Below are 16121 nucleotides of genomic sequence, written 5' to 3' on the forward strand. Positions count from 1 at the left end.
TTAGTTGTTTTTGTTTGACAGCTTCATGTTCTAAACTTTATTTTTTCCACTTCATAAACTGATGTTTTTTTATAGTTCATGTGGGAAGAAGTCAATGTATTATTCCCTAGGAATTATCTAAAATTCAGAGAAGCTGCTCAGCTGAAAACAAATGCTGCTCCAGCAATGAGCTCAACACTGGAAACAGAGAGGAAATAATTGTAAAGTACTTCAAAGCTCAGAGCTGAGCTGGCAGAAAACATGACGGTGTTTATTACTCTAATTGAATTAATGTTGCCTTCACCTCGCCTGGGCGGATTTTGATGTAGAAATTATTCCTCTTGTAGGAAATCTTGAGGATTTTGGGCCAAGCGAACCTGTTGATCCGTAATCTGTCTCTGTAGATAAGAAGGCCACTGGCACAGACTCCCAACATGATCTCCACTCCCTCAGAGTCCTGGAAAAATCACACATGCACCAAGAAAAAAAAACAAACAAACAAAAAACACACACACAACATAAAGAATTAAAAAGTGTGTTTTCTGATAGACTGGCAGAAAATTCACTCTTACGTATTTAGGATGATCTCAAAGATTAAAGGCCGAATACAATAAGACACGTTTCTGTTCAGGTCAACTAACTACTCCTTAAGCTCTAAAGTTGATGCAAAGAAGGCCATAAAAAGCTGGTGCAAAACAGGGTAAAGTGGACTTGAACAGAGTCAGCGTGTGATGATGACAGGGTAAAGCAGGCAGGTGGACGGTAGAGTCAGGCAGTCGCTAATCTTCTCTGTGCAGGCTGTGTTGTCAAATGGTAATTTAAGGGGCACAACTTGAGTGAAGAGTAGATAAAGAAGCCACAGTGAAGTTTTGGAAATAGTGGATGAAGCACAAAAAAAATAAAAAATCTCTTCACTGCACAAAGCATGAGATGAACAAGTGAAACCGTTGATAAAGGTTTCAGAGGAAGGTTCTGGTCCGAGAGCAATCGGCCTTAACAGTGGGAGGATGAAAATGACCAGTCTGTATGTAACCATGCACAAGATTAAAAAAACAAAACAAAAAACAAAAAAAAAACACGCAAACTTTGGGTTGGCACATGAGATGCAGCCTCTTACCTCACCCTCAGCTGGAGACAATTTATAGAGACTCCCTAGCATCTTTGCATTTAATGAGAGAGGAGACAAGACAAAAGAGGGATGCTGGTCTAATGTGTATATTTTTCCTTGTATCAATAGCAAAAGCTTTAATTTGTACTTGGTATAAACCTGGTGGCGTCCTCCTCCTCCTTGTCATCTCCCTACACTATATTTCAAATCCACAAAAGCCAATATCCCTCCCATCATTCATGTCCAAACACAGGTTGAATTTTAAATGCACTTTTGATGACAGATCTGGACTGAGATTGATTGGTGTTTCCTATCAGGTTCAAAACTGGCTAATACTTTGTTTTTTTTTTAGTTTGGCAAACAAAGGCCCGAGCTGGACTGTGTGCTGGTTCACCTCACATTATTAATTAAAAAGATGGGTATTCAAAAATGTGAATGTGGTAACAAAAACGTTTAACATCTGGGTTTATTTTACTCGACGACCACACAGCAAAACTCTCATTTTATTTGACCAAACTGCCAGATTATTTCAGTAATGAAAACAGAGCCGTGACACAACGGTGTATGTGCGACAGACAGTGATGAAGACAGTGACAACAGAATGACCAAGGGCTGAGGAGCTGCTGTCATTCCACCTGCAAACATGCAGCACTCACAGACAAGAGCCCGTCAGAGGCCACAGTCAGGACCTAAAACATGCATCATCAAGTAAGACTATAACTGCTGTTTTTCTTTTTTTTTTTTGTTTCTCACACAGAACAGTTTCCACAGACATTTACTGCCTACTCATTTAGAGGCTGTTTCAACAACTAAGTTATTCTGCCAAAATCTTAAAATGTCATTTAAAACCAGCCGTACTGATTTCACCTTCTTTGTTTTGTACAAATCAAAAGCTAAGCACAAATGCTCACTTTGCACAGCGCTTAAGGAACATGAGCTACTATACATTATACCTGAAGCACTAGAAGTGGGTTGATGTCATCGGTAACAAAACATGGGACACATCCATCAGACTGTACAACTCCCTTTAGTCTACATAAGTACTGTATATAAACGTGATGTCAAATGTTCAGAACAAGGCTGTTAAACAGATGTGTAAAGAATCCAGCTGTGCTCCAGCACAAACCTTTAGCACCGAGGAATGTTACTAATGATTTCAAGGATGTAAAACATAAAAGTAGCATAAAGTGTCTCCTAAAAGACCAACTGAGTGCAGACAAATATGACACATGATGTTAGAGGAATTTAAACATTTAAAAAATAAAATAAAACTCAGATATATCAACTTATGTTTCCATTTTTGACTCTCAAAGTTGATCGGAAGGATGGAATAATATTTATTATGGACAGAATATTCTTGAATGAATCCCCCTGGCACTGCCAGATAAACAAAGACCCAACCCCCACAGTGTCTAAAAAGCATGTTGGAAACACTGGATCGATTGTAATGACGCCCAGCGGCCCTGCTCCTGCTTCTGCTCCTGCTCTTGCAGTGCAGAAAGGTTTTTACAGCCCTTGTTGTAATGATGCATATCAACCCATCTGGATGGCAGGCGTGTAAAAAGATTCGTCAAGATTTGCTGCAGATACCTCCCCACCCCCCCAATTTTATCACCTAATCTGTAGAGGTGAGACGATGAACATCAATACGTGATGCAGCAGCCGCATTTGAGCCATGATGCTTCTGAAGCAGCGATGTAGTGGTTGAAACTGACAGTGTTGACGCGGCACGGTTAGAATGTATAATAAAAAACCATTTCAACGTAGCACATCAATCAATCTCTTCTAGTATGCTGCTTCACTCGAGACGAGATTAGAGTTATTACATCAGAATGAAAACCATCACTAGACTCTGACTGATGGAAATGAACAGCATGACAGCATGTGCGTTACTACGTTGTGAATCAATCTAGGGCTTATTAGCTCAGCTCCAGCAGCACGGCTGACAGAGAACGAGTCTGGTTGGATTTTATGGAGACGGTCTACTCACTCTGAAAGAAGATCTTAAAAAAAATAATGCAGAGCTAATGAAATAGAAAGAGAACCTAACACATCTGTTAATACTATACAAATATTTATGTTTTAAATGTGGTGATTACCTTAGCGTGGTGGAGGTCCACACCATACATGGACAGTTTTTTCGCATTTTCCAAGAAGTGCATCTCTGCTTCAGCCGGCGTCATTCCCCTGATATGACAGAACGGAGCAGACAAAGTGATTAATTAAACCAAGTTCATATTATTATTATTTAAAACAAAGCCTGAGAGATCTATGAGAGGGTTAATCCTGTTGATTAATTGCCTGAAAGCTTTTTTTTTTAAAGCTTTATTTAATTAATGCCTTTGAAAGAATCACCAGAGAGCACCAGGAGTGCGCTCATTTTTAGCAGAGATGGCCTTGAGAGAAAACCTAATTCTGGCACTTGCTCCACCCATTGGGCAAGACAGGATCGCATCACATTACACACAAACACAAAGGGAGAATGGGGGCTCAGACAAAAAGACAGGCCGTCGGTTCCATTTATAGCCAAACACAAATCCAATGTCTCCAGCCATAATGCTTCTGAAGCAGATAATTCATTCTGAATATTGACATTGGTCAGGGAGCCCTGACTGGCTCACAGGGACGGTGATGGCAAAAGGGCATGTAAACCAAATTGTTCTGTAAAACTAATTCTATTTCCTTATGTTTTGATTAAATCCAGGTGACAAAGTGAGAAAAAAGACTAACTTGTAGGTTTTGTGGAGTTCTACGACCTTCTCCTCCAACTCTTTGGTCTGGTTGGGCGCAAAGCGCAGCTCGCTGATGTAGTCGCTGCCCAGCTCTTCGGGGTCATAATCCCCCAGTTCAGACTGCACTGTGTAAGAGCCCAGAACTGTGTGGGTGGCAAAGGAGCAGGGCAGGCGACCGGATACTACGTCATCTCTCAGCTGAAGACACAGATAGTACCTGTGCCGGGACAAGAGGACGTGGCTCAAACTGGGGTTTTCAAAACATTTTAAAAATGCAGTTCTTCTTTGTGATACTGTGATTTACTTCTTTTTTTGTGTGTGTAAATAATGTGAATTCACCTTGTGATGTCCTCTGCAAGTTGGGATGGATCTGGAGGGTAAAACTTGACATTGAATGCAAAGTTCCAGGGTCCAGCTGAGGAGGTAAAATAGAAGATGTTTAAGTCACTGCATCTCAGTCAGTTACTGATGATTGTTGACAGTATAATTTAAGCTTGTGTCTGATTTTTGACTTACTCTTGACCTGCTTTTTTAGTTCCTTCGAAGGGTCCAGCCAGTTCTGCAGCAAAACAAAGTATTACATAATTATTAACTTTCTTTCTATTTTCTGAAAAGAAAGAAAATGATTCTTCAACATCTAAAGCACCAAACTCCAAGAATCTGAATTCCTCAATGTGAATGTGTTCAGCAATTTGTACAGAGACAATATATTTAAAAGAAATAGTGACGATTATTTCATAAAACATTTGTACACAATCCTTTCAAATAAAAATACCTTTTGGTTCTCCACATCTTTGTATGTTATTCCAAAGTAGTCTTTCTCCAGCAAATTGAGTGAATCACAGATTTTGTCAAACAGCAGTTGCCCTTTGGTTCTTTTCTGTAAAAGAAAAATAAAATAAAATTAATAAGACATTGACAACAAACTGATAGTATAATTTTTCAAAACCTTTCACATCATGAAATATTTAAAAACTTCCAAAACCTTTGATGAGTGTCTAGAACAAGCTTGTCTAAAATAATTTTTCGTATGCCAAAGCAAAAGAGGACAAAAATGTAAACTATTTTGTTGCCGCTTTGCCATAGAGGGACAATTTTCTGTAACAATATATATAAAAAAAAGAGAGATATACAAGCAGTACATCACAAATGTACCACAACTGTCACCTTACACCTTCACCTAAACTCTCAACACACAAACACAGATTTTAAAGGGAATCAATTTGAATTCCTTGTTAAAATAATCCCAACCTCCCGGAGAGAATTAGCGGATGAGTCATGGCGGTCGACTCTTGTCTGGATGCTGTGAGAAGCAGCTTTCCAGGGCAAACATTTGTACTAATGACAGCCTCCACACAAAGACACACATGTAACAGACACCTTTTAAGGCTATGTTGTCTCATATATACAAAAAAACAAATACAGTATTAAGACAGATTTAGGGGGTGTAAGAAAACATCAATAGACTGAAAAGGCGCAATATTTTGTTTAACAATACACTATCGATATTCTACTCCACTGTGTCGATTACCAATTAAATTGCAAATATTAAAACCGCAGGTTAATTAGATCTTTTATGTAATATTTCCATACAGACCTGAAGGCATCATTTAATATTAACCACCTGTCTGACAGAGTGAAACGACGACAGCCTCCATTAATCTGCTTACCTCCACATCCAGTGTGTAGTCAGAGCCGTCCAACAGAGTGACTTTACACTGCATGATCTTAGGCTTCTTCACTCCTCTTAATGGAGACTTTGACAGATGACTGATGGATGACCTGTGGGATGTCTGGTCCTCTTCCTGGTGCTCCTTAGACAAAGCACACAAATCAAATTAAAAATATAATAATAATATGACAACCATTGTCATCTTGAATGATCAACGGGTTACCTTTTCCATTACCCTATAACAGAATACACTGACACTTGGCCTTGATTTTATTTTTGACTAAAAACAGTGCCGGAAGCGTCTGCATTTTTTTTTCTCTCTCTCATAAAAACAGATCTTTTCAGTAGTAAAAGTGATTGTCATTTTTAAAAGACTAAATCTAAAAGTGAACATATTGCTTAAAATTTTAATTCTTGACAAATATAACATTGTACAGAATAAAAAAGCAAAAAAAAAAGGTGAACAAAAATAATTTAGTAAGGTAACTAGAAAAACTGCGAACCTGTTCTTTCTTGGCCGGAGTGCTGTGTCCGACAGCGGCCGGAAGCTGCTCTGGCAGTGGAGTGGAGTCTGCTGCAGCCTTAGTTTTCTTCTTCTCCGTCTCCTTGTTGTCCTGCGGCTGCTTAGCCTCTGAGTCCGCGCCTGATTCAGTTGTCATGGTGTATTACGCTGGAAAAGGGGAATAAAATAGAACAGGAGAAAATGATGAGTCATCTGAACGGTTAGGTTTTACCTCCTTACACAACTATAATCTGCACCGATTCAACAGCAGATGCAGCAAATGCCTAGTGTTTGATGTTTGAGGTAAAAACCAAATGAACTCGATTAGTTTAAATGTTCACAAATCTCTTTTGACATTTGTAGCGTCAGTGGTTTCTCAGTGCTGAGTCAAGTCTGCTGAATTACTGTATTTCTGTCAACTATCCATGTTAACAATTTCTTGTATCTCCAGTCGCCTCCTCTCATATAAACAGTAGATAAAACAGAGCAACATCCTTAGGTAGAATTATTCTCCTTTGTCACAGTTTCTCAAGCTTGTCAGATGTCGTCTCGCATCTGCTTTTTTTTCTTTTTTGTTTTCACCACCCAACTGATGTTCCTTCTGTTTGGAGAATTATGTTCTCACTGAGTGGTTCTCTTTAGATAGTCCCGTTTCCTCCCACAGTTAAAAACATCCGGGATTAGATTCGTTGTTCCCTCTAAATTGACCATGGACACGAATGTGAGTGTAAACAACTGTTTGTTTCAACATGTGGAACTGTAATGGGCTGGCCAACTGTCCCAGGAGCCAATCATCTCCTTCTCAGCCTGGATGCTGAATGTTTGGGCTGTGACTGAAAGAACCAGAGGTTTGAATCATCCAAAAACCTCTGACAACAATCTCATGTTTCTGAGCCGTTCCAAGGAGTATTTTTATCGGACACGACCTTTTCCCTCTCTAAATAGTTTCTCATCAGCACTGACAAATGCTTATGACATCGGGAAACGTTCAATAGTCAGTTTCACAAAAGCCAGATGAGGCAGAGTCACTTGGGAGGGAAACAGTTGCTGACCGTGCGTTCAGCCATTAAAGCTGGGGGGTGTTGTTGTAGTAGGTCATGTGTAGGACGCCACACCGGTCCTCTCTGGAGAGTTGGGCTGTGTAGTACAAATGCCTGTCATTCTGTGGTGGGCATGCTTTTCCCTTAACGCTATTTATAGGGTAGCGTTTACGCTGTGGTGATTGAGGGACGGATTGGTTACTTTCAGCTGGCGGTGGGGGCAATGACCCCATGTATCAACAGAGTCAGTGCCGTAGAAGCTGAGGTCATCCACTAATGTTTGAAGACCAAAACATGGGCGATGGAAGGGATGCTAAAGGAGGTAAAAGTACCAGTACTGTACAACACAGTATGTCAACAGTTCTTTATGTTATGGTTTTTTTGCTAAACATTTTCTTCTCTTCGCCCCATGGGGGGAAAAAAACAACAACAAAAAAACAAAAAACGGTATAACAAGAAGAAAGCATCTTCTTAACACTATAGAAATGGAGGAAGAATACGTTCAGTCAGTGGTGACAGGCACTCTTCACGGGGTTTCACAACATCCCACACAGTAGCCTAGTGTGTGTGTGTGTGTGTGTGTATGTGTGTGTGTGTGTGACCCCCTTTGGGCTGAATCTACATTATGCATTCAGAAAGCTGTATTCATTCATTTAATGCCCTGGGTTGACGGGTGCACCAGTAAAACCTTATGATCAAATTCAAGATTTCAAAGAATACAGCGTTGAATTACAGATATTTCATCTCTCTAGTAGTGTATGTTGTTATAGTCAGGCGATAACCAGGAGTTCATGCTGCGTATTTAGCAAGCAGATCTGAAGAAAGAGAGAAAACCTGATGGTGTGAATCAGCATTTTAGGTGACGAAGGCAAAACAGACTCCAACTTTTCAACTTTTGATTTGATGTAAAGTACAGTACGATTTTTCATTTGGGAAATCAATATCCAATTAAATACAGAAAACCAAAAGACATTTAAGGACTTTTGATTTGATGTAAAGTACAGTACGCTCCTACAGAAACAATTAACATATTTTTAAAAAGGGACAAAATGTATTGAATTTTCTGCTTTTGCAACAAACAAACCTCTCTCAGAGCACCTGCGTCATCAATGCTACACTTTTACATTATCTGAAGTATAAACCTGTGATTTATTACCACTCGTCTCGCCACTGGACAGACTTCGAATTAATCATCAAGTAACATACTGATGTAATTGACAGCTTAAAGCCGGAAATATTTATGTCGGGGGCTAAAAGCCCTAAAGACTCCTACATGCATTTAGCTCTCTCTCCTCTACATAATCGATGACGGACACTAAATGGTGTTCCTCTCAAATCCAATCTCTATTTTAAAACACACAATAGACAATGACCACCATTAGCCAGAGTACACTGCAGCTGGTCCCAACCCCCCACCCCCTCTCACCCCNCTCCCTGGGGCCTTGTGAAAGTTATTTAGAGTGGAATGGTTGGCGTTTTCACACATTCAGGTCCACTGCAGGCGGGTGTGTCCTGTATGATGTGACCCCTCCTCATGGCTGTAAGGCCATGACAGCTGTCATGCAGAAACCTAGCTGCTGGCTACTGTAACAGGATACCATGAAGCTGACCGTGCAACTCAATGAGACACATCTGCTGAAAGGTTCCAGATCCCCAGTGAGTTTTTACTGATGTGTCTTTAAAACAACAAGAGAATATTATTGATACATGTTTTATGCTGATGATGTAAAATAAACAATGGTTTCACATAGGTAGTAGGTGTGAGTTTAATTTTAGTTTTTTACAAGAGGGGTTTTAGTGCACAAATCAATTGCAAAAATAAATTAATAGTCAAAAGGAATATGATCTAGAATATATCTAGCTCTGCTGAATAATGTCACTACTGTCAGCCATTAACTTAACCGAAACAAATACATTCAACTTTCTAATTTTTTATGATTATTTTGTTAAAACGTTTAAATTAGGAACGGCAGTACGTGCTGAAGGTAAATAAAGATGAGTCCTGTTGGAGTGTTTTTACTGAAGAGGTCATGAATCCTTGCAACGTGCTGCGTTTACATTCTTAGCATTACTGCTCCTACTTGTGGGACATTTATGGATACAGCACTGAGTGCAAATAATTTACTATCATCTCAACTCAAGTGACTTGTCTGCACTTTCTTATGTACTAAAAAAAAATCCTAGTTTTCTTACTATGCTGCTACATCAGGCCAAGCGTATTGCCTTTAATGGAGAACACAGACATCCTCATCATGATGTACACATACAGTTAAAGCTGTGGAACTTACTATATAATGAAGCTATGTTAATGTTATCTGTGATCTGCAATGAATCCAAACTCCTACATATCCTGAGGCCTGAGAAGATGTCATCAAGTCACTACCTATGTTACTTGAAAAATAACTAACATTTCAATGATGGTAAACAAAAGCTCAATTTACACCTGGAAAGGTAACAAAGACCAATTTGCATTTTATCAATAAGGCTAAAGATACTTTTACACAATAAATGGATCTACTCTGCAGAAAAAAAAGCAGTAATTGTTTGACTAGATTGCACTGTTTTCAGTTGTTGAAAGTCGTCTTTGTTGATGTTTATGTAAACAGGCGGTCGTTGCTGCTTAATAAAAACCTTATCTGTAATGCTACAGCTAACAGTCATTTACTCATCTTTTTGTTAGCTCCAACAGGAGTGAAGAATGTGGCAGACTTTAAAGTAATAAAGTATTTGCCCAAAGCTGTTAAAGCAGAAGACGACTTCTTCTTCTCAAAGAGATTAAAAGTTCTTTGTAGTGTGACAAGACTTTCTTGTTAGAAAGTAGAACATCTTCTGGAAACCAAGACAGTCCAGTCGACTCCAGGTTAGCTGCTTTGGATAAAATGACCTGGGTGATGGAGAACCTACAAAGTCAATCAGTATTTGCGTTATGTATTTTATTCATTCTTCTTAGTCAAAAACTGTAGTTAGGTTTTAGCTGAGCACAGGAAACCGATAACATCTGAAACCATCACTTCATATCTACCAATTATCGTTTTTGCATCCTTGCACAATATGCATTTTAAGATGGTTTTAAAGATAGATTAGAATAAGCACTGTGAGTTCCATTTTTAAAAAGAATGGAGAAAAGACTATAGATGGAAAAACAACAGCAGAACAAAAGATTCCCTTTTTATTCCCAGTCCACTTATCTAGAAAGTAAATCAAATAAAAACTTGATTAGACAAAGTGCATTACAGCCAGAGCAGCATTACTTTGCATCTTTTACAGGTCCAGTGAGTGCATGTAATCGTGAGACTGCAGAGCGCCATTAAAAAAATGGAGGCTGACACTGCTCAGCCCCCCCTTCCTGAAACACAACTACGGTGGCCTTTCATTCCAGAAAGGATGTCCAATCTCTTTCACAATTCTCTCTACTTCCCGTCTCTGTCCATTCACTAGTATTTGCCTTCTTCTCCAGAATTCTGCTGTAGAATCAGAGTGACACACACTACACAGCCTTCGTCATAGGAGGCCATTCCACTGACTACTTGTATGCAACTAAGACTAAGGAAAACATTGAACTTTTTTTTTTTTTTTTTTTTTCCACAAAAAAAATTTTAATTGTGTTTGCCAGCAAAAACCCCCATGGGCACACCTTAAAAAAATGGAGGCTGACACTGCTCAGCCCCCCCTTCCTGAAACACAACTACGGTGGCCTTTCATTCCAGAAAGGATGTCCAATCTCTTTCACAATTCTCTCTACTTCCCGTCTCTGTCCATTCACTAGTATTTGCCTTCTTCTCCAGAATTCTGCTGTAGAATCAGAGTGACACACACTACACAGCCTTCGTCATAGGAGGCCATTCCACTGACTACTTGTATGCAACTAAGACTAAGGAAAACATTGAACTTTTTTTTTTTTTTTTTTGCCACTCAAGAATATTTTAGATGCTGCTACTCGGCAGTACCTCAGTGGGACACACTTAGCCATTAATTGCTCCTTTTTCCATTAACTTGTCAGGTTAGAGCCTGGTCCTTGCTCTCAGAGCCAACAGGGTTGTGAGGATGCTGTGAAGAGGAGGCAGCCCGTGTCATCCTGCCCCAGGCCACGCCTACCGCACTGCAGATCAAAAACACCCAGCTACGTCGCCCCGAATTCCAACTATGTCACACATTTAATCCATTATCTGTCTACAAACGTGGCAGTGTCTGTCCCTGACTCATCGGGGTCCTTGTCTGACATGAGAGCGAAGCATATTAGCTCAGAAAAAAAGACAACTTGGATGTGCTGTCTCATTCACTTCCCCACTTTCAGAATTAGCATACGCTAGCTTGCTGTGCAGTCAGCGGTTTGTTTTTGGTTTCAATTAATCAGCCAAGCTTTGACATTTTGGCTCTGAAACAACCGCCGCGGCTCCCGTCCTCTCAGTCGGGACAAAAACACAACATGTCGCTACTGTTTAACTCACCAGGAAGCTACAACACGAAACACAGCAAGAATAAAAGCATAATTAGCCATAACCAAACGCCACAGTGAATACAGCAGGAGAGTGTTGTTTTTTTTTTTTTTTTTTAAATATTTTTCATTACCTGTCATTGGGGGTTAGCAGCGGCTCTAGTACAGCGTTGTGTGAAGCCGTAAAGGCATCAACACTAACAAGGGCACGAGTGTTAACTCAACCGAGAAAAGAAGAGCGAAAGAGGGATTTGTTACCGGGGAAATGCGTCCTCTTTCAGCTGGTTTCGCGAGTCGGGTCCAAAGGAGCTCGTGTTTCCTGACAGTGGTGCTACAATGCCGCTGCAGCTCCCTCTGCTCACCACAGCACTAGGAACAGCAGCAGCAGCTGTAGCCAATCACACACCAGCCAGCAGCACACCGAGGAATTCTGGGATATCAGCTGCACAACCAGGTTATTATTTTGAGCGAACAAATCCAACTCAAAATGACAACAACAACAAACTTTTGTGTATAAAAAAAATCAGTTATTATGGCAAATATTCATTATAGTTGTTGTCCATTTTTAAACACAACTAGAAAGTAGTCAAGGGTTTTTTAAAAATCCTGTTTTTAAAATGGGCCTCAGTGAAAAAGTGGTTTAATACTATTGCCATACTGAAAAAATATAACTAGTTTGATTTTGCGTGGTTTTTCTGAATGGTGTTTGCATGTCTACTTTTTATTTTAAAAAATAATTTTAAAAAATTGAATATGAAATTTTACAGTTTTTTTTTACAGGGGACCAAAGAAAAATGCCTCACCTCAGTCTTTACCCAAACCAAGTCCTCAACAAACCCTTTCAAAGTAATGTCCTTACTCACTAACAGCACGGTAATTACTGACATGTGGTGTGTTGATGTCCACAGTAACACTAACCTTTATTTAATCAGGACGTGATTGAATGAAACCAAACTAAATATTTGGTGAAAGACAGAAACTATCTTCATTACAGTTCTGAAATGAATGGAAGAAACAATAACAATGTTACTAACAATAACTAAAATGATATAATATTTGATGTTGGGAGGAAAAAGAACAGCCTAAAATAGAACTCAATGACATTTCCTTCCCAGGGATCTGAGATATTTTAATAACTAACAGAGGCTTCATTTATATGATACTGTCATCGACCTCAATAAGTCCAAAGACAAAAGTCCAAGGATGTTTTTAACGTGGTTACAGGTTCAAAGCTGATAACTTTAAGAGCCTCCCCAAGGAGTTAACTCAGGTTTTCCACAGTAGTATCACCTTGAAATAATAAACCACAAATAAATTCCAAAAAAAAAGAGAAACTGTTACAACTTTGAGGTGACAAGTTTAAATGAAAACAGCATTAAAAAATAGTCAATTTTGTTCCTGACCTTTGCACGAACATCCAGTCAGAGCAGTTCAAGATCAAATGTGCTGCAGCTGCTCAACTATTCACTTCAGTTTGCTGGCGTACTTCCCTAAACTCTAACACATGTTCCCTGTTGTACACTTGGCTCATGTGATTGACCCAACGTCACAAACTGCTGTGTTGAAATTTAAATTCAGTGACATAATTCTGTTTTTTTAATGACTAAAAAACAGTTCCAAGGATTTTATTTTGACTGACATTTGATCTGCTTTTTTTTGTCATTTTACAAAATATCAGAATGTTATCGAAAAAAACCTAAAATCTTTACCATTGCATGAATTTCCTGAAAAATGACACTCCCAGACATACAGATATAAAAATGTACCACTGTGCAACTGATCCACATCTTTGCAAATAAAGATGTAGGCTCTGTCTTCCTTCAACTACTTTACAACAACCTTTCCATTTACTTGTTATTTCTTGTTAAATAGTGAAGTTATTGGCCATTACGTTCGGGCCTGTCACTCGACAAACGCATCAGTCAGCAGTAAAAGACATCCCAACAGCCGGCATGTGATCTTTGGACTAAACTCAGCCCACGTGGCTGCTTAACGCTTCACTTTTTTGCTGTGTACGGACAATTGCTCGCTGCAGCTCATCTGATGTGCAGACCAACTTTCAACTTCATTAACTTCACAGTTAACCTCTACTTTCAGTGCTGTGTTCTGTTTGTTCAGTAGCTATTTTAAAGCTAAAACTTTCTGTTCAATTCTGTTCTATACACAAAAAATCCCAGTGACGTTTATACCCAGAGCTGTAAAAATTTGCACGTTTGTCACGTTAATAATTTGTGGAATTGATCAGATTAAAACTTTTAATGCATGAGCAGGATGACACACGGGTGGGTCCAGTAATTCATTGATACACAGTCGATTCACACAACGTGAACTGATTGCTGTACTGACTTGAGGGGAAAGCATCTGAAATAAATGTAATCACTACCCTCTGTTGTTCAATCTGTTGCTAACTCAGCTCTAACAGTCTTCTGTTCTAGAGCGCTGCAGGTGAGTGGGCATACCTGCCGAATTAATACCCCTCCGTGACCCCTTTGACACACTGGCTGCCTTCATGTGAAGACATGGGAGCAAAGATGAATGAGTTAACGCATTTTACCAAATAAATAAGAACCACACCTTGACATTTCCCCTGCAGGAAGCAGTTTTTATCTGGAGGGCTCATAAATGTGGTGAGTATTTTCTGACCTTTGGAAAGTGTCAGGGCCATGACATTGTCTTTCAGATTACTACAACTCAGCTTGTAGTAATTTATTTTCACATAAAAAAAGGATTTAGAATAGATTACTGCAAGCTGAGTATTTTCACATAAAAAAAGGATTTAGAACAGAGGTGATAACAGTATAGGGTCACGACCCTAAAAGGTCATTTGATTATTGTTTGTGGATTTCTAAATGAATTGTTTTACCACCAAAAAATCAAAATGAGGCTGTAATTATTTGATTTTTTCTAATAAATATTTTAAAATAAAAGATAAGTATATACATTATACTGTATATAGTAGGGGGTCCCTGCACCATCTTCCTGTCACCTTGAGGGTCTTAAAGACTTCAAGACCTGATTAAAAATCATTTATTCTCCACCGTTGATGAGCTCAACGTTATGAGCATTTATAACAAACAGCTGTAGTTCCTGGGAAATAAACATGAAAACAAGTTTATCTGCAAAAATAAAGCACTTTTAAGGAGGACTTTAAACAGATCTCAGGCTGACGCTGCAGGTAAAGCCCCCAGTCTGTGTCTTTATAGGGACAAAAACTAGCCCACGCTGCTCTCAAGTGATCTGGCATCAGCAAAAGATAAAAAGACTCCCAACAAGCTTATCTCTCTGATTGAGTCATATACGTTATCAGGTTTCCATGATTAGCAGCACTCACACGTGTGTGGAGTTCATCTCACTCTGGCTGACTGTGGACTTCCACCGCAGCCCAGGGGCAGCTGGGTCATTTTGCCGACGTCCATTGACGTTTACAAGCCACGGATTTTGGTTTTAGCTCACAAAGAGTCCAGAACATGTTCACGTTTAAGAAGCAGACATAAATAGTTGTAAGAGACTACAGTAACATCCTAGATTAATCAGCGACGTGTACTATAGAACGCATGGAGTTGCAACTTTCAAAATGCCAGTTGAGCTGGTTTTCTCAATAATATTAATCGATCGTCAATCCCTCCAGCTCCATTTGGAATTGTTCCAGACAGTACAGTAAGTACGTGCAAATGAAAGTAAATTTGTCATTCCATGTGACTGTGTCAAAAAGATGCTAATTTGGTACGAATCAATAAAAAATAAAAATTAAATAACTTGTTGTTATTAAGACAAACATTTGTGAAGATTTTTTTTAAAAAATGAATCATTTCTGAGAGGTCAGTAAGGCAGACGGAGCAGAGATCTGCAGATTATTTCTACTCTCCTTTAATCTCCTAATTCTGTTTCATCCTTCCTCCTGCTGCACGCAGCATCAAAGGGCACTCCTGCACCACAGCGATAACGCCACTGATCATAACTTTCATATTCATTTGAATCCCTGTGATAAACAGTCAGAGATACAGACTACACCTGCTGCTATTGAATCGATTCGATAAAAGAAATCGAAGTTATATTATCATTATATGTCTGCCTTTTCCCTGCAATGCCTGCATTTCCCCAACAGCTGGCGTATGACTTTTTAGCCTTTTTGCATGTTTTTTACATGTCATTTATCTTAATGCTACATCTATCTGCCCCTGACCCCACCCCCCGCCCCCGCCAAGTTTCAGGACCAAAAGTTTGCCTGGCCTCAGGTCACAATCAGGGTCCAAGTGCAGCTAACCAGAACCGGCGTTGTCTTTATTTAGCCTGACCCTCTCTGTCAGACTCTACACCTAATGATGTGAACAGTTTTTTTGTCTATAGTCTGCATTCCACTCACTGCCAGAACTTGGAAATTCCCCATAATTACAGCCCTGCTGTGTTCCAGCGGCCTGGCTCGGAAAAACCAGACAAGAACCACGGTCGGCCACAAAATTTAAAATACACTTTCCATAAGTACACAGCACGCTGCGTATGGTGTTGTGTACTAACTACTTCCTAAGTGCACATTTCTAGTTTGAATTTGTAGCCAAGAGATCATAGGGGCCTTTGTGTAGTGTTGTGTGTAATCAAGTACGATACGTGCTGTGATACAATACTCTGGAAATCTCCTGGGAATTCAAGACTGAA

General features: G+C 39.4%; 2 protein-coding genes across 10 annotated transcripts in view; both read right to left on the reverse strand.

Moving 5' to 3' along the window:
• Positions 1 to 13088, reverse strand: part of epb41l3b (erythrocyte membrane protein band 4.1-like 3b) — a 27602-nt gene extending 14514 nt beyond the window's left edge. For 2 of the 8 annotated variants that reach the window (XM_017042492.2, XM_017042491.2), the window contains exons 1-10: positions 12872 to 12978; positions 11727 to 11910; positions 5995 to 6161; positions 5490 to 5633; positions 4595 to 4699; positions 4336 to 4378; positions 4159 to 4234; positions 3818 to 4036; positions 3187 to 3274; positions 284 to 436 (exon numbers count right to left, since the gene is read on the reverse strand). In XM_017042492.2, coding sequence (XP_016897981.1) covers positions 284 to 436; positions 3187 to 3274; positions 3818 to 4036; positions 4159 to 4234; positions 4336 to 4378; positions 4595 to 4699; positions 5490 to 5633; positions 5995 to 6150 — 984 coding nt within the window. In that variant the 5' untranslated portion in view covers positions 6151 to 6161; positions 11727 to 11910; positions 12872 to 12978. The other 6 variants (XM_017042488.2, XM_017042485.2, XM_017042494.2 and 3 more) reach the window with 6 other exon arrangements.
• Positions 6086 to 16121, reverse strand: part of tmem200cb (transmembrane protein 200C, genome duplicate b) — a 27525-nt gene continuing 17489 nt past the window's right edge. For both annotated transcript variants that reach the window (XM_025066234.1, XM_008334629.3), the window contains one exon: positions 6086 to 6134. The gene's annotated coding sequence lies outside the window, so the exon portion shown is untranslated. The remainder of the gene's footprint in view (positions 6135 to 16121) is intronic.

Source organism: Cynoglossus semilaevis, chromosome 20, assembly GCF_000523025.1.
Source record: "Cynoglossus semilaevis isolate Cse_v1.0 chromosome 20, Cse_v1.0, whole genome shotgun sequence".
NCBI classification, from domain to species: Eukaryota; Metazoa; Chordata; class Actinopteri; order Pleuronectiformes; family Cynoglossidae; genus Cynoglossus; species Cynoglossus semilaevis.